The 27,333-nt window shown below is 35.4% G+C and overlaps 1 protein-coding gene across 4 annotated transcripts; it reads right to left on the bottom strand.

The window, feature by feature from the left end:
- Positions 1-11: 11 nt before the first annotated feature.
- LOC128219569 (uncharacterized) lies at positions 12-27,153 on the bottom strand. Of its 4 annotated transcripts, none has more exons than XM_052927393.1 (8): positions 25,515-27,149; positions 22,298-23,672; positions 17,883-18,326; positions 17,360-17,496; positions 10,892-11,000; positions 7,118-7,234; positions 4,972-5,271; positions 12-2,920 (listed from the first exon to the last, which is right to left on the bottom strand). In XM_052927393.1, the coding sequence occupies exons 1-8, from the start codon at positions 26,307-26,309 to the stop codon at positions 2,706-2,708; spliced, it is 3,492 nt and encodes a 1,163-aa protein (XP_052783353.1). In that variant the 5' UTR covers positions 26,310-27,149; the 3' UTR covers positions 12-2,705. The 4 variants fall into 4 exon arrangements, 3 of the variants coding, with proteins under 3 accessions (XP_052783353.1, XP_052783352.1, XP_052783354.1); XM_052927392.1 differs by having other exon boundaries at positions 13-2,920; positions 22,292-23,672; positions 25,515-27,148; XR_008258583.1 differs by lacking the exon at positions 12-2,920 and adding an exon at positions 8,271-8,444 and having other exon boundaries at positions 5,251-5,271; positions 22,292-23,672; positions 25,515-27,152.
- Positions 27,154-27,333: the final 180 nt, after the last annotated feature.

The raw sequence follows: 27,333 nt of genomic DNA, 5'->3' as shown, positions 1-27,333 counted from the left end.
ATTAAGATTCCAATTTATTGATTTGATATATCTGTCAAACTAATTATACTGACACGCGCCATGAGAAAAAATGCAGATATAACGGTACACTGTGTGACGTCAGAGCACGCGCGGTGAAGATATTTCGTGTTGTTGTTTACTTAATTGCCCCATACTTGTATCAGCAGACGATATACTGGATAGACGAATACCCTATGTAAAATTTTACTGATTTTGACTTGAATCTTTTTTTAATATTTTATCGACTCGCTTATAAGACGGGTCCCCTACTTTGGGGGTAAAAATCGGGACCCAATTTCCCCGTCTTATAGTCGAGAAAATACGGTACCTATGATTGAATATAATTTTAACCACATGTATTATAGTGATGATACTTAATAATATCCACTGCATTAAAAAAGGTTAACTTCAGGGCCATGATTATGAAAAGTCTAAGTCTTAACTACGTGAAAGGCTCAGAAATGCACTTTATCAAATTGAAAAAAATGGTCTCTATTCCATTTATTATAAAAATATGAATGTGAATAATTGCTTAATTTGAATAGTAAAAATATTCAGCAAATTTCACCATCGACAAGAAGGAAAGTTACAAAGAACTGAGTACTTGCAGTTTTGCCGCTTGAGTATGAACTAAGACTTGACAATGTTCATAATCATAACCTCAGATATAGATATATAGTATGATATTAAATTCAAAGCATGTATAAGATTTAAGCAAGCATCATGTAATAACAAATTTCAAAGTTTGCCGGATTAGTATGAATATTTTCAACATATTAGGTGAACATTGTAATTGTAAAGATATCACAGTAAAGATAGTTTTCCCCCATATATCCTTTATCACAAGTTTTTCTTCAGAATGTATAATATCAGCATAGTAAGTGTGCAGAGCAGTACATGCCAACGCTTGTCTGCTTTTTCACAAGGGGCATCACTTAACCCAACATATTTATGGCCCTTGGCCCCTATGTGCATTTTGTTTTAATATCTTAGATGGTTTAGGATTTATGGCCGATGTCAAACGTTTTCACATGAGGCTGGGGACATAGACAATGACAATATCTTAAATTGTTTTCTTCGACCATCAGACATGTTTAGATGTTCTCATTTATGAAAATGACATGAACTTTTACAGACTTTAGATGTCCTGGCATATTATTTTAATATTATAGATGTCAAAATATTTCCTTTAATACTTATTATGACCAATAATTATCCATAATGTGCACTTTAAAATAATTACTTATTCCGTTAAATGCTACAAATATATGAAAAATTTGATCCCAAGGATATTTAAGATTAGTTTCTAATTTCAAGGTAGCCTTTAATATATGAATGCCACAATGCGATCAAATACCAGTTTCTCCTCAAAAAATGTTTCTTTAAATGTTGTTCTTCCCAATAATTACAAGAAAAATGAAAGCATATTGTTAACAATTACAAAGTACAACAATAATACAAAATGGCACAATATTCAATATAGGACATAAGAAGAGCAAGTATTCTTAATTATGTTACTCCTTTATCTCAATGATGTTAATGGTCCATTTAGTACAATCAGAAAGGTACATAAACACATAGCTGGAAATCATTTATTTAAAATTGAACGTTAGTCAATATTTATGAATGTCAGTTGAATGTCAATATCAAGTCTTGCTAACTTTATAATCAGCCAAATACTTTTAATAGTAAAAGTAGTATATATGTATTTACGAAAATCACATGATGATGATTGGATGATAAAATAATGTACAAAATTAAGCATCATTTTAGTTTCAATAACTACCAACTTGAACACCTTTCTGAAAATAACTCCTGTTATGTTCATAAATATTTACAGGTACGATAAAACTTTGGAAGGTCTCCATCATATAAGTTTACACTTAACTACACTAATACAATTAAGCGCATCAAGAATATGCATAACCGGCATATATTTGACTGTAATCAACACGTCAAAAAGTGGATGCAGCATGAGGAACATCCCCAAACTCTCATTTAAGAACTGGAATTGTGAAGTTTAATTAAATAATCCATCACACAATGTACATATTTCACTTCTGATTTTCTCTTTTTCGTCTAGATGCATTAAAACTTTGCTTTCCGACCTGCCTTGGTAGCCATTGCTGTAGGTAGCAAATTTTAAAAATGTTCAACATCAAAGACGGAGTTGTACATAGTGTCAATTTCACACTCAATAACACAGTCTTTGTGCTTTAACAAAGTTCTCTCCTCCCTCTCAACGCGAAGGAGTTGCGGTTGCTTGCAGAAGGAGTTTGGCCAGGATCTATCAAAATAAGCAACAGTCTGCAAGTGATATGACGCTTTTCCCCATGTCCAGGTCATGAGTATGTTTTAAACTCAGAAATGGTTGTCTTGTGATATACTATTTTCATGTTTCATGTTTGATGGAATACTGCCTTTCACATGTTTGAAGATCTTTTTTTTTCAATAATGCTCAAAATACACTTGTAACTTTTTACTGGAGTCTATATTTTCCTACCAGTGACAAATAAAAATGTAGCTTTATAAAAAGCGCAGCTTTAGCAGATTTGGCTAAAAAATACCGACAAACAAAACGTTATTTGTATTTGGTGCTGATCTTTTGAACTAGATTAAAAATATGGCGGTGAACTTAAGTATATGCTGAGCTTCTTGACAACATAATAGTGAGAATAACTGACAATAGTTGTCAAATTATATGCTCATGCTCGATACGTGCGCACGGTGCCACGCACACGGGCTCCACAGGAAAAACATTGCCTCAACGTGTTACCACATGCCTCGCATGTAATTAAGTGGCCACACGGAAGAAATACGATGCAGATATCCCGCTGCTTGCACTTGGAGCACAGGTTGTCCTTCTTCATGTTCTTGTTCTCCATAACCAGTCTGCGCCTATGGTCAATACGAGAGCCATCTGAAAAATCAATTATGATACAAGTGTTAGGTGGTATATTTGTAATAATAACTTATGATCCCTGTAAAAATAATGCCGCTTTGAGACGAAACCAGGCTTTCAATGATTGACAGAAGAACTTATAACTGAGTTGATAGTTTTTCAGAATTTCTTTTTCTAGTAACAGTGACCTTGACATTGGCCCTAGGAGCCCCAAAATTAATCCCATGAAAGGTGTCCATAATCTTTTCATGTGTACCAAGTCTGGTCAAATTATGTCAAACAAAACTAAATGTTCAATATCAAGCACACAGTGGCATTGACTAAAAGGGCCCCAAATGCAATCCCTTGAATGTCTCCATTAACTCTTAAAATTATAAAGATATTCAGTTTCTATTTTCATTAACAGTGACTTTAACCTTGACCAAAATAATCCAATGAAATGTCACCATAATTTTTTCCTGTAATACCAGGTTTGGTAAAAAAAAATGACAACCCAAACTGACAGATGTTCAGTTTCAAGCAAACAGTTGCCTTGAATTTGACTCAAAGCCCCAAAAGCAATCCTTTGAAAGGTATCCATTATCTCTTCCTATATATTAAGTTTGATTGCGATATGACAACCCAAACTGAAATATTCGTTTTCTATTAACAGTAACAGTGACCTTGGCCTTGACCCAAGGGACCCTAAATGCAATCCCATGAAAGGTCTGAATTAACACTTCCAATATATATACAAAGTTTGGTTACAACATGTCAATAGTAACTAAAAATATTCATTTTCAATTTTTTTTAAGAGCAGTGACCTTGACCCTGGGGACCCAACATGCAATCCCATGAAAAGGCTCATAGACTCTTCTTATAAACAAAAGTTTGGTCACAATATGTCAACCCTAACTTAAGTTATTCAGTACCAACCATTACTCTATTTTTAATAACAGTGATCTTGACCTTGACCCTAGAGGCCCCAAATGCAATCTCCACAAACCTTTCCAACATACTAAGTTTGATTACAACTTAAGGTAACAGTGACCTTGACCAAGACCCAAGGGGCCCCAAATGCAATCTCCAAAGAAATCCTATGAAGGGTCTCTATAAAACCTTCCTATATACCAAGTTTGGTGACAATAAGTCAACCATCACTAATGTTATTCAGAACCATAGGCAAGTTTGAAGGCATTCGCCCGCCAACCTGACCAACAAGTACATTATTCCAATAACCAAATCTCACTTTGTGGAAACCTGGTTCAAAAAAATTTGAACATGTTAAGAAACTCTTGTCTATTTTTTTAAGTCAAAAATAAACATTACTCAAAAGGTATTTAAGGCAGAGTTTTGTCCTTGCTACACATGTGTGTATTGTTCTAGGGCAGCATGTGTACTTAGTTTCATGCAAATATCTTAAATGGTTTATGGCCGAGGCTGAAGTTTTTGAATGATGATGCCCACAATAATGACGACACTATTAAAAATAAAGACTCCTACAAAAAAACCGAGACAAGACAAACAATTATTTAATGATCGAGCTATTAAATTAACATGGATTGGTATTATTGGCAAAATTAGTTGCAAAATTGTTGTACTGATATTTCATCAGAATATCCTGTTACATTGTCTTCTTCTGTTTAATTTACCCTGTACATATGATAACAATATTTATCTGTATTAAGAGTTATTTATTTACTTGTCATTGCTTGTGTTGCATCTTTGAAGTGCGACACATTGTCAACAATGAAGCTACAATGATGAGTTTAACTACTCAGAACTTCTACAGTAACTATTTTCAGTGTTTTACATTACTTTTTTTTTAAATGGACAACACATTATATAGAGTCATATAAAAAACAAAATTGCTATTATAACATATGTATAACAGAATGAAAAAACTCCAAAGGATTGCCCTTCATAACAGTAAACATCATTTCTATTTTGTTTCAGGATACCTCTGTATCTTTCACAATGTATTGTGTTTTTCCACCAATGCATAAAATTATATGGGTTTATTAACAATATATTGGCATATCAATTATATCACACATCCCTACAAATTAATAATAAGTTATGGAACAAACCTGACTCTGCCTCTTTGGTACTTGGTACCTCCTCAGAAATAGCATGTCGTGTGACCGGCAAGGAGAGAAGATTGCCTTGAATAGGTGCGGAGTGGCCCATGTGGGCGCTTGGTGGCAGAGATGTCATTGGAGAAACGGAGTTTCTGTCTTCAGAGGCAGGCGTGCTTGAAGACCTCGTATCTGTTGTGGTTGATGATGTGTTTGTTGCACTTTCAATTGGTATCTCTGTTGATTCACTTGTCCCTTCTTCAATAGCAAACACTTCCTCCATGATATTTTCCCCAGTAAGGCCAGCAAGTCCTTGAATAAAATGAGAATAAAATGAGAATTAATCTGACCTTATAATAAGGCTAATTGCCAGGAAACTCATTTTTAATAACATTCATGTCCAATTAGGATATTAAAGTGACACTCTTTATCAAAATCAATACATACACATGAATTACAAACATCAATTTTGACCGAAAACTTTTAACTACTTAGTAAATAATGCATTAATGGAAAATATTAATTACTGATAACAAGATTATAAACTTGTATTTAATAGGAAAAAGCTCAAAAATATCAAATAATTGGTGAATGCTAATACAGTCGTAACTCGTTATGTCGACTTTGTCGGGACCAAGGGAAAAAAGTCGAGATAACGAATATTCGACACATCCGAATTTCAAAAAAAAATTCACCAGTCCCAACCATTTGAGTTTGATTTATTTCCGACACTGACTTCTGCCATTGAACGGTCTTGTTCCGTCGCGAAAACAATATGTATTATTTTTTTCTTCTTTCTTTTTCACGTGTAATTCTAAAAATATTCACGTTGATCATGTTTGTTTAACTCACAATATCATGTAACGAGAAGCATGTATATTTTTAAGTTACTTTAATAAATATTTTGAATTTTGAATCTTGTATTATTGAAAAATAAAGTCAAATAAAAATGAATTATTTGTGTCAAATTTACTGGTTACAACAAGTATGTTATGCCGGTTTGTTTTCTAGATGCAGTGTTAAGAAATTTATCGTCACGTGACTTTCAATGTTGTCGAATTTTCCGAGGATGTCATCGGCGTCCGTGTGCGTTTCAATGAATAGATTCCGCAAAAAATGTACTTTCATCTAAAACATAAACAAACGACTTTAATTATTCACACTTACCAAGTTAAATCTCCGATTATGATAGTTTGTTATTTTGACACGCACGGTAATTTAGCGACACGCAGCAAACCGTCATTAATAGTTTCGCACCTACAACTCGATCTACATGTTGTCATAAGAAACAAGGAAATGTGTACAATTCGACCATAGGGGCTGAAATAGGAGGTCGACATAGCAAAAAAATCGACAGAGAAAAATCGACTCAAGCAGATTAATTTTATATAGAATAAGAAGGAATAAATTCGAAACCGGAGAAAATAGTCAACACAACCCGAAAGTCGAGATATCCGACGTCGACATAGCGAATTTGGACTGTAGATTTACTTGATCTACAATAGTCTCATAAGGAAGACATACCGTGCTCTATGCTCATTCCTTTCAAATTAAACTTATATATTCATATGAACAATTGTTTTCGACATTTATTAATCCTTTTTCTATATATTAAAACAATATTATTAATCGTGGTAAATATTATTGGGGAGTAAAGTGCATCTTTAAACAATAAGATTCAAACTTTCTATTGAAGGGTTACATTCTTTTCAAAAACAGGAAGGGTAGGAAGACTTTTATTGCCATTATTGAAAACGGTGTTAAATTTATGTTCTGTATAAAGCTTTAAATGTTTCAAACAACATACCGTATTAAAACACACACCCAGAAAAAAAAATTAACAACTGAATAAAAATAAAGCAGGGTCGGTGCTTATTATGTAGGTAGGGCCTGATAACCCGAACCAAATTATTTTTTTTTAAGCCCCAAGGTTTAAGATTTTGTAGAGCAACAACAACCACGCTGACAACGACTACAAGGCTATGATACTGACAATTAAAACAAACAAGCTAAAAAAACTTCGCCGTCACAAGTGCTAGTCTTTTGCGAAAAGGGGCATAACTCAGTTATTATTTAATCTAGGGCCATGTAACTTGCTTCAAATATGCTTTTTATAATTGATAGCAAGCCAGTGTATTTAAGTTGGTAAAGCTCTTACCATATTTTCCCTCACAGCGTGTGATGGCTTGCCGCACCATAGTTTCACTGTAACCCATCTGAAGCACACTCTGGGCAGCTCCCGTGGAGAGAACATCAGTGGACCTGTTCGGTTCAACTAGAAAAGAAAATGACATTTACGCTATAACCATGGTCAGTAGTTGATTAACAAGTTTGCGCCTTAGTAGTTATCTCTCCAATGCAAAAAAACACCTCAATTTAAAAGTTTCTTGATAGAACATCATTTGAATATCTCAATTTTAAAATAGGTTATATATCAGTCAAACGTTTGCATCTTCTTATACCATAACTGATATACATGTACAACAATATCCAACAACAAAATGCATGCATGATAAAAATATGCATTTAAATGAGGTCAAATTGTATATCCAAGAACCTTTTTTAATATTGATTCTACAATGTCTTTAGAACTGCTTTTTAGAATAAATAAATCCCTGTTACAAATATACGGACTAGAAATTTTGAACAAGAATTTAGATCCAGCTAGCAAGCAAGTCTCTAAATATCAGGACTTGTTAATTTCAAAGATTCTTTCCATATTCTGCAAAGCAGGTGGCAGCTTTTAAGTATGCAACAGTGTAGCCTCAATCATGCTTAGTAGTCGGAGCGTGATGGCTGTTTGGACCACTGGCATGGCAGGGTACCGGCAAGGTGCCGCGTGCTACATCAGGTATTTGTATTGCTTTGCCTGTAGTGGTGTAATGGATTTTCCTTGATTTCACTTGCCTGTCCAAATGCCAAAATCTTCATCATTTTGGCTTTAAACCAGCTCATAGATAATTCTTTGTCTGTTTAGCTTGTCTCTACAGGTTCGTTTGTGTTCTTGTTATTGTTTGTTGTTGTTTTTTTTATTTTATTTCTTTTTGTTTTTTCTTTATGTCTTTGGCAATTACCCTGTGCCATAAAACGGGATTTATGTTTTAACATTTGGCTACTGAGCTTGTTTCTGTAGATTTTCATATAAATATTGATTGTGTCTGTTTCTTGTTTTGTGCTCATGATGTATACACTTAGTAGGCAACCCAAATACATGTGAAGTTGCATAATGTCCTCTCTTGCACTCGTTGCTTGTTTGATGTTTTGTCAGTTCCTTCATAAGTGAGATCGAGGCAGCAAGAATAGTTAGCTACCTCATGTTCATGTTCTCCTGTCTGTTTTCTCAGTTCTGTCCGCTCCTTTTTGAGTAATAGATGGTTGAATAGACCCTCAAAACGTATCACTCTTCTTTATTACTCGGTTCTTCAAGCCTCAAATCCAAAATCGTTCTTCACTGTCTGATTGCATTTGTTGTCCATCAATTGTAGCTACAAACAATAACAACAACTATAAGGTGAGTAACACAGCACTACAGTTGTTGCAGTCTAAGATGACAGGTTCCAGCTTTGGTTCTTGTTGAAGTGTTAATGTGCTAAATGTATATAGCAATGTTTATGTATTCTCAAGCCCAATTGTAAGTGCCAAAATACTTAATCAGCCAATCCACACAGCCAAGCAGAAGCCTCCTTAAATCAAGAAAAAGTAAATAAAATTGCTCTAGAACAGAAACCGTGTACATATATACACCAAAGGTCAAGTTGAAAATAAGCTTTTCCCCTCTATGCATTAAAACCATCGTCAGCAACCACGGTACTATCTTCCGTTACACTTTGAACATTCATACCGTGGAAAAATTGACTAACCACATCTTCTTTTTATGAATATTTATGAGGTAGTGGAGACAGCTTTTTTCGCTTTAATACTTTTCAAAATCCTGTGCTGTCTGATGTCCTTGCAGGCGAGTGGTCTAAGTGGTTGAATTAATTTTGTATTTATCAGGCGTTCAATTCGAGCTTCGCCAGATTACTTTTTCTACCGAAAAACATAAGGAAAACATCAATATGAGTGTCTGAGTGTACGTGTCAGTCAGATTTCCGGAGAGATTTCTAAAACCATTGAAACAGCCTATATGATAGTATGAATATGAGATAACCCTAGCCAAATTGCCAACGATACATCAAGGGTATCTGACAATGCATTCAACCCTGCTTCCATATGGTTAGATATTTCAGACTAAACACAGGCACACATGCAAGGGGTTTGGTGAGCAACAAGGGTGAAAGGGTATTTTCAACGATGACCTTAGAAACCTTAATGAGGTTAAGGTTAAAGCTGCACTCTCACAGATTGACTGTTTTGACATTTTTTTTTCATTTTTTGTCTTGGAATGAGCCAATGATGTGAATGAATGAAACAATTGATATTAGACAGCTAACTAAAGATTAGATCGCAGTTTATCATGTTTATGTTGTAAATTGAAGTTTTATGGCTAAAAGCGTTACTAATGCATTGAGAAAATTGGAAGTTTTGGTTGTTTTTTTAACAATTGAGATCTGTTCTATTGTGGGTTATCAAATAATAATTGAATTAAAGGTGAAAATGCCCAAACCAGCTGATTCTTAGTAAAAAAAAAATAAAAAAGGAAAAATTGTCAATCTGTGAGACTGCAGCTTTAAAGTGAAATATATAAACTATATTTTAGAAGAATAATGAGACTATAAAAGTGTTGTTTTTAATATAAGGTTTCTAGTTCTCTGTGTTACATTAAACCAAACAAGTTGCAAACATTTAACAAAAGTTAATAAACAACAAGAAACTCTTGAAAATTGCAGAAAAGAAGATATGTTCTACTCAATGCTAAATTCAGCTAAAGTATCGGTCTTGCTTCAAATATAGCTGGTATCCTTCAATGGAATCAATTTTTAAACATCCTGACTTATATCATAATTTACTCTTCTTTTAAAAAAAAAATAACGTTGATATAAAAACAGCATTTCATGCAAAAAGATTATAAAGAAATGCATCAACAGTTATGAAAAAAATGCTGGCAGCCATTTTGTGAACATGTCTGTTTTTCTGCATTTCGAGCATGCTTTCCAACCTTTCATTGAGAGAGAAGGCTGAGTCTTTGTATGTTTTTGATAAATGGCCAAATTAAAATAAATGCAGGCGCCTATTCACTGAAACTCATCCAATAACATAATAATTTTGTTTCTTTTTTATCACGGTCATATTGATTATATGAAATCTTGACTTTTCCGTTGAGCTAACCCAGCCTTGTAATAATATAACCTGATATATCATTTAAAGATACAAATCTGATATATTTTGCTGTTTTACATGAAAGCTTTCAATTTGTCTTGGATTGAACTACATGTAATCATCTGTCAACAGTATGAACTGTTTCTTTCTCGTGCTTTGTCTTCATTTAAACTTCCAAATTTTATTTTAGACGGCATAACAATTTTGAAACTTTTCCAAATACTTTGTTGAAATAAAATTTTGATCAGATAATAAAACATTTATTTTATGATTATTTAGGTGAAATATCTACATATATATATATATATTTAATTCAAAAGATGGAAAAATTGGTGAAAAACTCCACTCAACTTTTCTAATTTGAAATTAATGTGTACACCTGGACTAATTCCATTAAACTTGAATTACACGGTTCAAAGTGTTCTGTTTTCTAGCAATATTATTTATGTATTTTATATATTATAACTACATATATATATAATAATATATATATTATGCTATAATAAATGTGGGTGTTATCAGGTATAGAAAGTTAAAATCTAGAATAACACTATATAGTTTTTTAATGCAAAACCTTGTTCATTATAAAAGGTTGGAAAGACAGACTATATCTAAAGTGGTAAGTACTGGTAACTGGGTAGGTGAGCAAATAAAACAGCAATTGACACAATACCTGTCGTGTTTTGGGCTGTTTCTTCTGTTGTTGTTGTTGTTGTTGTTGCTGTAGATGATGATGTCTCATCCTGATTTCCAGGCATCTGTCTGTCGGTGTCTTCAGAGCTCTATTAATAGTATAAAATTTACACAATCTTTAGCATGTCTTAAATACTCATGATTTAGTTTAAAATAAGCAATAGATAGGGGTATAGATCTACATTTATACTACATGCAAACTTTCCTCACGTCAATAAAAGAAGTGGTATTGCTCTTGTCAAGTTTTATTTTCTTGAATAAATTGAGTAGATTAATCTTATATAATATCGTTTTGGCATGAAAAAGGGAAGCAATCTTCGCATCACTGGATTCTACGCATGTAGCTAAAACAAGAGGGCCATGATGGCCCTAAATCGCTCACCTGAGTAAAAGAGTTTAACCTTTGTTATTAATATAGCTTGTTTCTCAAAGAATATTGAACAAGAGCTGTCAAAGTATGTGACAAATGCCCCCCAATGTGACATTGATCTATGAACAAGTACATAAAAAGTTGATCTTGCCTTTATGTGTCAAATACATATTGCAAGTTATATTAAATTGCCTCTGAGCATAGAAAAAAACAACAATCATACTAAATGACAGCCAACACTCTTTATGTTCTCATATTCAGCATTCCATTGTGAATAAACACTTAGTGTATCTTTCACCTTAGAGGTAGGGACATGGGTCTTGCACACGACACGTTGTCTTGGTATGTCGAAAACATATGGCAAGTCATTTTAAAATCTGTCCATATAAGAGAAAGTCACAGCGCGGACACGACAGCCTATATTTTCCTTCAGGTTGCCATGGCAACCAGAGTTCTGCATAGAATTAATTTTTTTGAACAATTTTGAAAAAGCACCAACCAAGGATCATTCCTATGAAGTTTCATCAAAATTGTCCAAGCGGTTTAGGAGAAGAAGATGATTGTAACCAATTGTTGACACTTTTCCTTTAGGTTGCCATGTCAACCAGAGTTCTACATGGAATTAATTTCTTTGAACAATTTTGAAAAAGCACCAACCAAGGATCATTCCTATGAAGTTTCATCAAAATTGTCAAAGCGGTTTAGGAGAAGAAGATGATTATAACCAATTGTTGACATTTTCCTTTAGGTTGCCATGGCAACCGGGCCAAACAAAATTATGTGAACAAATTTAAGAGAGGTCCATGCAAGGACACTTCAAACCAAATTTGCTGAAGATCTATCAAGGGGTTCATGCGAAGAAAATGTTAAGTTTTTTTTACTAATTTTAGCTCTGGTGGCCCTAAAAAGGGGCCAAACAAAATTATTTGAAAAGACCTGACAGAGGCCCATGCTAGGATGCTTCAGACTTGAAGATCCATCAAGCAGTTAATAAGATCAAGTTGTTTAAAGGTTTTTCTATTTTTTGCTCTGGTGACCCCTAAAAGGGGCCAAACAAAACCATTTGAACAAAGTTGAGAGAGGACCATGTAAGGATGCTACATATCAAGTATGGAGTCATTCTGACCTTTACTTTCAGAGGAAAAGATGTTTAAGTGACAAGACAATGTAAAAACAAATGACCCCTGAGCAAGGCCAATTTGACCCCGGGACAATAATTTGAATACCTTTGGTGTAGGTCCACTAGGTAACACTATATACCAAATATAAAAGCTCTAGGTCTTATATTTTGGAGAAGAGGATTTTTAAAGTTTTATTATATAAGACTATATAAAAATATTGAAAACCTAAGCCTATGAACACGGGGCGTGGCCAATTTTGACCCCAGGGCTAAAGTTTGAACAATCTTAATAGTGGTCCGATAAACAATGCTTCATACCAAATATCTAAGGCCTTCGCCTTTTGGTTTCGGAGAAGAAGATTTTATAAGTTTTCATCATATACATATATAAGGAAACCCATGACCGCCCGGGTGGGGCCATTTTTTGACCCCAGGGCCAAAGATTGAACAATATTGGTTCAAGTCAACTAGATGATATATCATGCCAAATATCTAAGCTCTTGTCACTAATTGATTTTACGTGTGTATCTATATATGTATATTTGTTATTAATTGTTGTAATTGTGGCCCATATTGAAATTTGGTATGTGTACTAAATATGTTATCCAGTTTAAATTAAGACGTTACTTGTCTTTGTGAGTTCAGAGAAGACTATAACACATATAGAGAAAACCCATCAGCCCCGGGGTGTGGCCAATTTTGACCCCAGGGCCATAATTTGAACAAACTTTGTAGAGGTCCACGAGACGATGAATCATGCCAAATATCTAAGCTCTAAGCCACGTAAGTTCAGAGGAGATGATTTTTGAAGTTTTCACTATAAACATATAGAGAAAACCCATGACCCCCCAAGGGGGCGGGGCCAATTTTGACCCCAAGGCCATTATTTGAACAATCTTTGTAGAGGTCCACTAGACGATGAATCATGCCAAATATCTAAGCTCTAGTCCAAGTAAGTTCAGAGGAGAAGATTTTTGAAGTTTTAACTATAAACATAATAGAGAAAACCCATGACCCCCCAAGGGGACGGGGCCAATTTTGACCCCAAGGCCATAATTTGAACAATCTTTGTAGAGGTCCACTAGACGATGAATCATGCCAAATATCTAAGCTCTAAGCAACGTAAGTTCAGAGGAGATTTTTGATTTTTTTTAATATAAACATATAGAGAAAACCCATGACCACCCAGGGGCGGGGCCAATTTTGACCCCAGGGCCATAATTTGAACAATCTTTGTAGAGGTCCACTAGACGATGAATCATGCCAAATATCTAAGCTCTAGTCCAAGTAAGTTAAGAGGAGAAGATTTTTGAAGTTTTAACTATAAACATATCAAGTATACCCATGACCCCCCGGGGCGGGGCCAATTTGGACCCCAAGGCCATAATTTGAACAATCTTTGTAGAGGTCTACTTGACGATGAATCATGCCAAATATCTAAGCTCTAGTCCAAGTAAATTCAAAGGAGAAGATTTTTGAAGTTTTCACTATAAACATATAGAGAATACCCTAACCCCCCGGGGCGGGGCCAATTTTGACCCCAAGGCCATAATTTGAACAATCTTTGTAGAGGTCCACTAGACGATGAATCTTGCCAAATATCTAAGCTCTAGTCCAAGTAAGTTCAGAGGAGAAGATTTTTGAAGTTTTAACTATAAACATATCAAGTATACCCATGACCCCCCAAGGCGGGGCCAATTTGGACCCCAAGGCCATAATTTGAACAATCTTTGTACAGGTCCACTAGACGATAAATCATGCCAAATATCTAAGCTCTAGTCCAAGTAAGTTCAGAGGAGAAGATTTTTGAAGTTTTAACTATAAACATATAGAGGAAACCCATGATCCCCCGGGGGGGGGCTAATTTTTACCCAAGGGCCATAATTTAAACAATCTTGGTAGTGGACCATTTGGTGATCCTACCTACCATATATCAACGGCCTAAGCCTTGTGGTTTGGGAGAAGAAGATTTTTAAAGTTTTTCCTTTCCATTGCCATGGCAACCAGAGTTCTGCATGGAATTCAATTCTTTGAACAATTTTCAAAGGGGACCACCCAAGGAACATTCCTGTGAAGTTTGGATGAAATTGGCTAAGTAAAAGTTTACAGACGGACGGACGGACGACGGAAGCCGGACAAATTGTGATCACAAAAGCTCACCTTGTCACTATGTGACAGGTGAGCTAAAAACCCATAAGGTTCGGACTATCCAACCCTATGTTCAAAAAAGGCGCCGACTCTACTTTTTTTATTGCCAGTTGGTAAAAAATATATAATAATATCCCAAACTAAACCATTTTATTTTTTTTGGGGGGGGGGGGGCTGTGAAGATGATACTTATTATAGAACTGGAACATAAGATGCAAATAATTCTGACATAATAATATACCTGGATTATACTTGTTTTACAATAACAATATCTTAAGATCATGCGTTTCCGGTCCAGATCGAAATATATTCTTTTTGAATTTGGTACTATTTCAGTTCATCCTTCAAATGTTAATTTGAATATTTCATTAATGTCTGACTCAGACTACATTGTATAATTGTTTTATTAATATATTTGTTAATATTGTATATGCAACGTATACTGAATTATGTTCTATTCTTTTCGGTTCAATATATATGACACGTCGTGTGATATTAAATAAGGACAACTGAACTTGTGATTGACGACATGAATAACAATACAAAAGTGCATGATAACAGCTAAGCCGTGGAATCCCATGTTCCAAACATTTAACACTATAAATACTTAAGTGCAATTATGATATCAGCTAGGCCTTGGAATCCCATGTTCCAAACAAACACTATAAATACTTAAGTGCAATTATGATATCAGCTAGGCCTTGGAATTGTGTCAAACAAACACTTCATTGTATAATGGCAGTGATATTTTTTTTTTTTTAATTTACCGCCTGTGCCTTGCAAATTGGGAAAAAAATGACATTGGGAAAAATAAAAAATCAGGCCAAAATAGCTAATATAATGCTAAATAATTATACATGTTCTAGCCTTTTTATGCATACCTTATGCTGTGAAAGAGCAAGTTTTGTCAAGATTTTGTTTATATTTCAAGAAATTAATTGCTTTTTATTCATTAACGTAATCTACATTAATCAAATTAGGGAAAAAATATGAAATTTTGGGAAAAATGGACATTTTTTCGCAAGGGGAAACAGCCTTTAGATAGCAGTAAATTGCACCAGAAAAAAATCACTGAATGGTATTCAGAACAATTGTAAACACTTTCATTATATTCTAAGAAAGGGTGCAATATAAATTATTATTTCCAAATATCCATATAATATGATTATTTAGAAATAGTTATAAATAGTCCATCCATTTCTTATCAAACAATTTAACCATAATTGATCACATTTATTAAGGTTTTGATCAGTCATTGATTTTCTTAACCAAAGTCACTGAGTTAAGAAAGTATGAGATCATTTCAGGAAACCCACTACATGACTGGTCTTATAAAAACATTTTTCTTTGGTATATATTTCGCCAGATCAATCTTTGGGTTCCAATTGAGAATAATCCGGTCACAAGTTCACTTAGTAAATTGACATGGCTTCTAAAAGCTTGAAGCCTATATCAGGCTATATGCAAACGAAATTTAAAAAAAAATAATTCTTTACAGCCTGTACCATGGCCCTGACATTGACAAACATTGCTAGACAATACACTGACAAAACCAGCATGCTTATTGGAAAAATATCTAGATAAGAAGAGCAGCCTAGACCATAGTATACTATTGAACGGGGTCCAAGGTCTTCCATTCAAAGGTTGTTAAGGCCCAGTTCGTACATTAGACTCTGGAGTGGCCCAGTTTGCACATTAGACTCTGGAGTGGCCCAGTTTGCACATTAGACTCTAGAGTGGCCCAGTTTGCACATTAGACTCTGGAGTGGCCCAGTTTGCACATTAGACTCTGGAATTGCCCAGTTCGCACATTAGACTCTGGAGTGGTCCAGTTTGCACATTAGACTCTGTTTGCACATTAGACTCTGGAGTGACTCAGTTTGCACATTAGACTCTGGAGTGGCCTAGTTTGCACATAAGACTCTGGAGTGGCTCAGTTTGCACATTAGATTCTGGAGTGGCCCAGTTTGCACATTAGACTCTGGAGTGGCCTAGTTTGCACATTAGACTCTGGAGTGGCCCAGTTTGCACATTTGACTCTGGAGTGGCTCAGTTTGCACATTAGACTCTGGAGTGGCTCAGTTTGCACATTAGACTCTAGAGTAGCCTAGTTTGCACATAAGACTCTGGAGTGGCCCAGTTTGCACATTTGACTCTGGAGTGGCCCAGTTTGCACATTATACTCTGGAGCAGAACGTTCAAGGTTCAATCCTTAATCAAGTGTTTGTCAATGGTAAGTACTGGTTTTCACAAAGGAATAATAAATGGTTCATAATAACATGTTATTATCAGACTTCAAAACTGTTAATCTACAGAGCTACAGAGCTCAATGTGGCGTAAGGTATATTAAATGTCCCAGTCAATTGTAACCACGGCCCACCCAGGTCCGGGGAATAGCGGGGACTTTCGGTTCAGCCACCCCACGGGTAAAATCCCTGCCCTGCGGTGACAAACTGATGGTAAAATCCCTGCAAAATGTCCCCTGCGCCCCTGGGACCCTAGGTAAGGCCAATTCCCCGCTATATTTAGCACGAAGACGAAATCACAGCATTCACCCGGCACTGATGGGCCACCTGAAAGGAAAAAACATGGTCCATTTCCCCGTCTAACCCGGTATACCCCCGGACATGGGGGGCCGTGGTTACAATTGACTGGTGCATAAGCTTTAACTAAGATCCCCATGCTCTCCTTGTCTTAGTTCCAAGACGAGCTTTACTTGGTTATTAGTAAACCTTTATACTGACTGTCCAGTGATTGAACTTCCAAGTACTAATCCCCCTCCCCCACCCGATCACAAGCGAAACACTCACCTCTTCTGTGAGGTCCAAAGCGAGTTTAACGAGGTTGATAAACTCCATGCCCTTGTGGGCGATGACATACTGACATTCCAGTGAAAACCTTGCATGCTCAGTCCACGGGTCGTCCTCTCGTGACCAGTGTCGAAGCCCTGAAATATGGGTGCATAGGCTTATTTTGGATGTCTATCATCTGGGCCATTATTAGAACCAGTACAAAAGCTTAATTTCAAATCTATATACAAAATATTAATTTTATCTTTATAATGTATAAGGTATCATTCCTGGCAACAACTATGGAAATCAAAACCAACAACACCCATGATTTTTTTAAATACATGCGAACACAATCAAACATGGCCGCCAACGTGAGTAAGCGATGGGTTAATTGGCTATCGTCTTTGAAGAATTTTAGGAATATTTATTAAGCATTGGATACTTAATTATTCTGTAGTTGAGTGCTAATATTTATCCAATTTATCAATAGTATAATAAAATAAATAACTTTAAAAAAAAGTAGACAAACAGATATACATACCTATCCCGCAGTGAAAGCAGCGGGAGCAGTCCGCTGTCCCGGCATAGAAGAAGCCGGCCTCTGCTAGAACATGAGGGGACACATGGATCTCTGGACACGTGTTAAAGCTGCTCTCCCGAGCTGTCACAGTCGCATATCGGGCGTATTTGGGAAGGAACTTTCGTACCTCCAGGGGCACAGCATGAGATGTTTCTGAGGTGGCAGAGTTTGTTTGTGCTGCCAGAGAGCTCTGGTTTTGTGACCCAAACATTCCATTGTTTCTATCCTCCCCAGGCCCTCTGCGAATGCGGCGCGAATTTGGGGTAGAAGTTTGACGCTCTGTTTCTGCAGTACTGCTATTGTGGTATTGGCTGGAATTATTCTTAACTGACTCACTAGAGCCGCTGGATTGATTGTCGTGGGAAACATTGGATGACTGTGTGTTTGTGGGATCCCTGCCATGATCTGTGAAATAAACAAGTCCAGAATGTGAAAAGATGTAAGCCTTAAGGTATGTAAATTAAAACAATACATTCCTTTTATAAAACATCAAAGGGAAACAGTAAGTAGATTGTGACACAAAAGTCCAGTGTGATAAGTCTTACAAGGTTTGGAACAATTGAGGAATGCGGAAAATGGCTTCTAAAGAATAATATTTTTTTCTCATCATACATGACATATTTCTTTTGTAAACATCATTGCTGCAATATATCAAAGTATAATACAGACAATTGTGTTTCACCAAGTTCTTAACAAAGTGAATGAATACAAAACAAACAAATGCATTGTTTCATGAAATGAATTCTAAGCTGTTATTTAAGACAGATTCATGATATCATTGTGACTTAGTATTATGAATATGTAAAGAGATAATGGTGCTTAAAAATCACCATTGATCACAATTGTGTTTTTAAATACGGTATAAATTTGGCACTAATTTACCAGTAAAAACTAAAATTCCCATAGCCTCTGCCGCGGATAATATTGTATATATATATATTTGTTACGAAAACGAGTTTATTTTTTGTCAATATTGGCAGAGATTTCTCTTGGTCAATTTTTATAACTGCTTTCTTATGGCTGTTTTCCCTAGCTTAAACCAGAGTTAATTTTTCCTACAATTTCATAATATTTTTCCTATTTGATAAATACAGATACTGTTAATGAATAAAAATAATAATATGATATTCTTGATCAATAAACAAAACCTTGACAAGACTAGCTCTTTTACAGCATAATATATATATACCGTATGCATTGTGAAATAAAAAAATATTTTCTATTTATTATAGCTATATATTTAAGTATTTTGACATAATTGATATTGTGTTTTCCCAAAATTCCCGACTTAAAAAAGAAGAGGCAGTGAAACTAATTTTTAGAATACTTACTCCATTAAAATTTTACAGCCAATGAAAGTATAAGGCTTAATCATTAAGAACTTTCGCAGATGTTTTTTAATGTCTGCCTACTGCCAATCATTCAATCGGCCAATGATGTTGTATTCTTAGTCAGTAAGATGACCTGAATTAAAATTTAATGATTAAGAAGGGGCTTCTTCGCAATGCTTACTCTGCCCATTCTTAATCATTAAGATTTTAATACATATATATCATCTTACTATTTCATAACATAATGGAATCTATCCCATTAAGATACAATAAAAACCAAAGAGTAATCTTGTACTCAGTATGAAATTCAATACAGTTTGAAAGAGATTATAAAGATATCAATATAAATCATTAGGTGCATGTAAATAAATGTAAACCCCTCAGAATTTCCAATGACTAAACAATTTGTGTTGACAAATGAATGATAAGAATTATTTTTCTTTGCTTTTTCCCTAGTTTGGGAAAAACAAACTAATGTATTTCTTGTAATTTTTCCCTTAACATTTAACATAATAAGTGGTAAAATACCAATACAACACATTTAAAGTAACCAATGAAATTTTACTTCCTTATTTCATTAAACCATTGTAATACCAGTACGGCTGATACGAACAGCTCATACAAGGATATAAATTCATGACATCTTGACCTCATTGATTGAATATGTTGAAAACCCTTTGACCAAAGCTCAGGCATTCATAAAACATCCTTAATAAGTAATATCTTTAACCTTATGTCAGTTTGTTTAACATTTAATTGTCCAATTAAAAAGAAGTGTGAAAGTTTGCAAAAAACATAAACGAATGTGTGTATTTTGAATTCTTTTGACTGGAGTGTGATAAATAATTTGGAATGAAGGTTCTTATAAGGAAATGACTTAAGTTCTAAAGGAAACGAATACTTAAAGTAACCCTAAACCCTGCATAATATTAACCTAATCAGTTATTTAAGTTAGATTAAGTATGTCGTCTATATACTTTTCTATTTTAGCTTAATTCAGATGAAAGCTGATGGCTTATAGATAATCACTCTCGATCGAGTCCGTTTCCTGGGCAGAAACCAGTAGTGTGTCCTTTTTGAGAGGCCATGAGAAAGTACCCCTGGTGGGGATCAAATCCACAACCTCTTGGGTGAGAGGCTGACACCTATACCACTAGACCACCCTAACCTAGTGGGGATCGAACCCATGACTTCTTGGTTGAGAGGCGGACACCTATACCACTAGGCCACTCTCACCCTAGTGGGGATCGAACCCACGACTTCTTGGTTGAGAGGCGGATACCTATACCACTAGACCACTCTCACCTAGTGGGGATCAAACCACGACCTCTTGGATGAGAGTCAGGCACCTATACCACTAGACCAGTCTCACCCTAGTGGGAATCAAACCATGACCTCTTTGGTGAGAGTCGGACACCTATACCATTAGACCACATTCACCTAGTGGGGATCAAACCACGACCTCTTGGATGAGAGTCAGGCACCTATTCCACTAGACCAGTCTCACCCTAGTGGGAATCGAACCATGACCTCTTTGGTGAGAGGCGGACACCTATACCACTAGACCACTCTGACCCTAGTGGGGATCGAACCACGACCTCTTGGGTGAGAGTCAGACACCTATACCACTAGACCACCCTAACCTTAGTAGGGACCTAACTACAACTTCTTGGGTGAGAGACAGACACCTATACCACTAGACCACTCTCACCCTAGTGGGGGTCAAACCACAACCTCTTGGGTGAGAAGCGTACACCTATACCACTAGGCCACTCTCACCCTAGTGGGGATAGAACCATTACCTCTTCGGTGAGAGGACTACCACTTAGTCTAGAACACTCTCACCTCAATGAAAGTAAGATTTCATAACTCATGAATCATGTTTAAGTCAGTACATATTACACTATTTGTACATGTATGGAAAGTTTTATATGATAATACCAAAACATCAATGACTAGGTGAAAGATAATGTGATAAAGTTGACTTTCATTTCCTAGTTTCTTCAAGGGTAATAAACCTGTTGTCATTGTGAAATTTAGTATTTCGTAACCTTCCACAATGTTAAATAATCCTTGTTTCATGACATATTCAAATACATTTATGTTTTTTTTTATAAACCTTATCAAGTGTCAAACAGTAGTTTGTTCAGGCCAAAACAAAAACACCTGAGTTTCCAGTAACCCAACCGACCCTATAATACCAAAACATCAATGACTAGGTGAAAGATAATGTGATAAAGTTGACTTTCATTTCCTAGTTTCTTCAAGGGTAATAAACCTGTTGTCATTGTGAAATTTAGTATTTCGTAACCTTCCACAATGTTAAATAATCCTTGTTTCATGACATATTCAAATACATTTATGTTTTTTTTATAAACCTTATCAAGTGTCAAACAGTAGTTTGTTCAGGCCAAAACAAAAACACCTGAGTTTCCAGTAACCCAACCGACCCTATTTATACCTTGCCGACCATAATCTTTTTTCAGGCATAAGGGTAAATTTTCAAAAATTAAATACATCCTCATTATTTTCATTCTTTCAATGTCTCAGGTCTTTTGAGATCTAGAAAATAAATACTCGTTCCTGGTCTGAATTAGGCATGTAGCCGGAAATGCAGGTATTATTTTTTTGGCCTTAGAGCTATGTGACAGTACATGATTAATGCTTCAACAAATAAATGCCGCAAGAAGTTTACCATTTCCTGGGCGTCACCAGTACTTCGATCTTTGAGGGATTGCATACGAACATTAACACCTTGAACCACCTCGCCATCACAGATGATGGGGGAAAATGAAGGGATAGTCTGGATGAAAGATTATCATTATAACAGAACAGGATTAGGAATGTTTCAAATGAAAAAAATCTATTATCTGCAAAATAAAATAAAATACTCATTTTTTTTAATATTAGAAGCAAACAAATTTTGAAAAGATTTGCTTTGAGAAAGTTAGGATGATTGAGTTTGAGAAGAGTTATAAAATTTAAGCAAATAGTGATTAAAAATGGGAGGAAGTATTTTGGCAGGTAGAATCAACTCACCCGCACCCTGCATATTTTCTGCTTGTGGCTGGTCATCATCTGTAGGTTGGGAAGGGGTGGTGTCCACCTCGGGAATGTCCACCAGTGACGAAACCATCACTCCTGTCTGGTTTTCAACTTTCTTAACAACAACAGCTACTGCAGGTGTCTTCATGTTGGCAATGTTTCTGTTTCCAACATCTGGTCTTTGATTCGACTCATTTGTCCACTGAGGCAAAGACTCAAATTTTGCAGGTTCTTTAACTTCAGATGAACTCCATGGAAGGGAAGATGGCTGTTTTGGAGTGTCAACAAATGCGAAAGCACCATTCATGCGGTGGTCAGATCCTCTTTGATTTACACTTAATTCACAGTCCTTTTCAAGATCATTACTTGTTTTCGCACTTTTGCCGTCATGTTTGACTGATCCATCATTTTCTTTACGCATGTTGTCACTGACAACAGTAATATTATCATGTTCTTCCTTTGCTGGGGTTGGCAAGGGGCCAACATCTTGTGTTTCATCTCTGGCATTCGACGCACCTGTTCCCGTATTGGTTCTTCCAGCAGTGCTCAAGTTTTCAACAACTGAAGAAATTCTTGCATACAACTCTGACTGACCAGTTTCTGTTTTAATATTAACCTCACTGTTGTTTGTATGAAATTTACATTCGGGCGTGATTCTTTTATGTGCAGCCATCGGATCATCATTTTCACGCCAGTTGCTTATGCGTTTTGCGCAAACATAGCATATTACTTCATCAGCGTTTGATGCATAATAGAATCCTGCCCCTGCAAATTTCATAGCTGAAGGCTTGCCTTGCGACGGGTATGTACGGAAAGTGCAGAGTCGCAGTGTTTCGTATTTCATGCTCTCCTTCGGATTCACTCGTTCACCTCTGGATAGCCTGTCAATTACATCGTTCAATGTTAAGACTTGTATGCTAGTCTCAGATTTAATATGTTCGGTTTGTGAGCTTGAAATCTGCTTAACAACATGATGGAATTGATCTGTATCTTCATGTTCTTTATTCCCAACAAATTTCTTTTGCTTTTCCGAATCTCTATCCTCCACATGTCCTTGATCAAGAACACTCTGGACACCTACAACTGAGAGCCTTAAAGCTAGTTTCTCATTTTTTCCACTGTTATGCTCTATCTCAATGCTATTCGTAGATGAATTTTCACTACGGTCAATCGCAACATAACTTTCATCGTATAGTCTCTTTGGGCTAAGGGTTACTTCTTGTTTGAAACTGATGCTTTGAAGTCCATTAGGTGAACCTTGTTCAGGCTCTCGAATTTCATGACTTTCAGCCATGGTCTGGAGTTCCTTGCCATCTCGTGTTCTTGTAACATTTAATCGTTTTTCAAGCATTATGAATAAATCGGTCTCTGGCACCTGAAAATTAACAAATTGATGTTTTTTCTGCATTTTTATGTGAACTAAAAAACAAAAGCAGCTGAAGAACTAACACCAACACTCCCATGGTGATCTTTTTTGCAGTTGAAAAAGGTGCATCATAAACTTGACTGTTATTAAAGCCATAATTTTTAGCCTAACAAAAAAAAAAATGTTTCCAGTCACCTGACCCCTACCTAATAAAAGAGGCAGACACTAATTTGTTTTTATTAGAAAAAAAACATTATGGACCTCCCGGCAAAAACACAATTTTTTTAAAAGTCATTAATTCTTGACAGAGAAAAAAGCTCCATAACAACATCAATATATATGAGTGACATTTGCAAGAAAAAGATCTTGACAAAGTTAATTTGGAAAACAATTCCATACCTACCCTACATGTACCTTGGGGAAGTTACCCTAAACAAAATTTTTTTTTTAGGCCTTGGCCTTTGCATATTGTCTCGCAACATACAACCAGGAACATCTTTTTAAGAATGGCCAAGGTCAAAGCTTTTGTAGGCTAGATACTGCTGATGAAATCAACACCAAGGCTTATATACAATACCACGACTTTTTTATTATTTATCATGATTTATATTTTGTGATGACATAACCGTGCCCTCTTATCTTACTTGAAGCTTGTTCAAATTTAATGAAATAGATATATTGATTTCAAAGCCATAGAAAGACTTTGCAGTGAAGCATTAAAATGAGGTTCAAAAGAGCACTTGTTGTAGTCAAGTTTACCTTAGTAACAAGAGCTATCACGGAGACAAGTTTGATTGGTTTTCAAGTATAAAAAAAACAATGGTCAGAAAATAGAGATGAACTCTTTGTTGGTCAATGGTTAATCAGAATATAAATGCCATAATCAAGTTATATGATTGAACTACAATGGAGTATGTGTTAAAAATATCCGCATGATATCAGCTTTTTGAATAACTGCCAAAAGATCAAGTTTACGCATATTGTTAAATATAAAAGCAGATTTGCGCAGTTAAATTAACTGATAAATATTTCAATACATAAAGAAATCTGCACAATATAATTTATCAGATTACATATCACACATAACATTATTTCGCCATTTATTTTTGTTTGTGATATAAGCAAAAATGTAGATGAAAATGCTTTGTACAATAGGCGTATAGGTATGACGTATCTATAGGTAAGAGCTTAAATATCAAGTAACTTTTTAATGAATAAGTAACCTCAAGGCGAGACATTAGTGTAGCCCCTCCCAATTTGCATCAGGTTTGAAAATAATCTGTGCACCTGTCAAAAAGACCTGATATTGTGAGATCATTTAAATCAGTGTTGACACTGAGATTGCGCCTTCGCATATGCAAACAGTAGGCGTGGCTATATGGGCATGCGCAGTTAAAGCAATTTACTTGATCATAAAGAGTCATCTTCAGCAATAAGTAATCTCAGACAACATTTTGCAAGAAGAGTGACTTACAGCAACAGTTAAAATAGTTACAACTATAACTTTCGTCACAATCATTGTCAAATAAAATTTTAACTTAACTACATGTAAAGCCTAAATGCAATAATTGGCCCCTCTGAGAATCATGAAAACTGAATTAATTCTTATAAAAACTACAACCATTTGACAATTTAACTGTATATTATAAAAAGTTTCATTTTAATTGAACCTTTAAATCCTGTTTTAGACAATATTATATATTTTTATTACCATGCAACACCATCAATATTTCTATCATATCGAACGTTCATTTGTTTTTAACTAAGAGAGATCCACAAGAAAATTAAATTATTAATTACTCATCAATACTAGAAATACTCATTAAGTTCAAATTAATACTTGAAATATACCTTTTCTGTTAATGCAACAGGTGAGTGGATACAGTGTACTTCAGCCATATTCACTGATACATCTTTAATTGAAAGATGTCCAAATTCATGCCTGAATTTCTTCTTTAGCCCTTTTTCACGAAAAATTACAAGCATTTTTGATCTTTGAGAAAAATTGTCATTTTCTTTATGTACGTTTCTGTCATTCATCATTGGTGTGCCCTGAAGAGTTGCTTTTATGACTTTATTAGCCCGATTCTTCTGCAGTTTTTCACTCCAACTTTTATCAGACAACTCTTTTGAATCAGTATGTTCATAATCTTGTTTAACTTCTTTAATTAATTCATCAATTTCATGCTTTTCAGCTTCATGACTTTCATAATCCTTCCTTTTGCCTGGCCTTGCTTTAATCCAAGACACAACTCTGGGGACTTTTATGTTTGAATCTTTTTTGATCCCAGGTTGAGCATCAAAAAGATTATAGTTCTGGTTTCTCTTGAATTCTTTTGTGTTTTCTCCTTCTGTAAAGTCACAACTATCTTTGTCACTTCGCCTGAAAAACGGCCATAATTTTGAAACAACAGATTCAAGGCAAAGCTGCTTACGTTGAGTAGGCAATGAGTGATCAGGTTTTCTCTTCAGTTTAGTAGGTCTTGTGTTAATGCCATCAGAAACATTCTGCCTTGATTTAATGAACTTTGGATCGCTCTTTATACCAGACGACCCATTCCATTTATAAAAGGTTCTTCCTTTCTTTCCTACCCTTTTTTCTCCTTCCTGAAAGTCTTTAATATTACTGTACAATTCAATACCCATGATTATTGATGTATGTATTATATATATATATATATATATATATATATGAATCTACTTCAGTAGATGAACTTGTCATAAACACTCACAAAATGAAGTTCAGTTTTAGATATGTATACTAAATTGCATGTACATGTCTTAAGATGATACTTAATGTTCAGAATGCCATTTTACATCAGGTCCTTTCCTGATATAGATGAAACTGTTATCATTTTTATTTGAGTGTCCTATGCACATAACCTCCTGGTTACACATTAAAAGTTGATAAATCCAATTATATGATAATATATGTTTCCACATGATATTATGATTCTTCAACTTGTCTTTACTACGAGTGTTTTGATGTGAGCAGAATTTGTTTTCTATCAAGAAACCTGGATAAATGATTTATCTGTCCATCATTTAAGCATCGACTCTTGCCTGTCAATTCAAACCGTCTCTTTGTGTTAAAATGGCGACATCTAATGTTCCATGCGGGGTGCTCAGCCTCGTCTTTATAAAATACAATGACATGTCAGTACTACAGATTGAGCCCATATAACAGTATTTCCCCCCTAAATCAATGATATTTAAAGCCATTTTAAGGCTTAACTTAAACGAATAGCACACACATGAACTGGGAGTAGGATTTGGTCGCAGATGTGCATCAGAATAGTCCTAAGTAGTGTGTTCTGAGAATTTACTAAAGCGAGACGCAGATGCAAACAATGAAAAATCCAAATATATGCAACTAACACTCCCTCAGTCAATCCTATTTCAACTATTTATGCACACTCACTGGCGGTTGATTGGGGAATCTACTGCGCACATCCGCCAATGTCATGACATCACCTGCTTGCCCGCCTGATTATTTCTTGGGATCCCTCTGCTTTCTGTAATTTCCACCGGGCTTTCCACTGCCGACTTTCCAATCTGGGATCCCACTATTGACGTATTGGTGTAAAAGAACCTACGCCACCAAGGATTTCCGAATGCACGTCACGCTCGCGCTAAAATCCGGAGTCCGGTATCGAAAAAAGAAAAGCCA

The sequence above is a fragment of the Mya arenaria genome, chromosome 15 (genome assembly GCF_026914265.1).
Source record: "Mya arenaria isolate MELC-2E11 chromosome 15, ASM2691426v1".
In the NCBI taxonomy this organism is placed as follows: Eukaryota; Metazoa; Mollusca; class Bivalvia; order Myida; family Myidae; genus Mya; species Mya arenaria.
The sequence above is the reverse complement of the archived record's forward strand: the minus strand, read 5'-3'. Positions and strand labels throughout refer to the sequence as shown.

Excerpts from the sequence above, each read along its gene's own strand:
- LOC128219569 (XM_052927392.1), bottom strand. The coding sequence starts at position 26,309 with ATGGGTATTGAATTGTACAGTAATATTAAAGACTTTCAGGAAGGAGAA. Across the intron at positions 17,497-17,882 it reads CTGCTTTCACTGCGGGATAG|GGCTTCGACACTGGTCACGA; the intron begins GTATGTATATCT and ends CCCATATTTCAG. Across the intron at positions 7,235-10,891 it reads AACAGCCCAAAACACGACAG|TTGAACCGAACAGGTCCACT; the intron begins GTATTGTGTCAA and ends TTTCTTTTCTAG.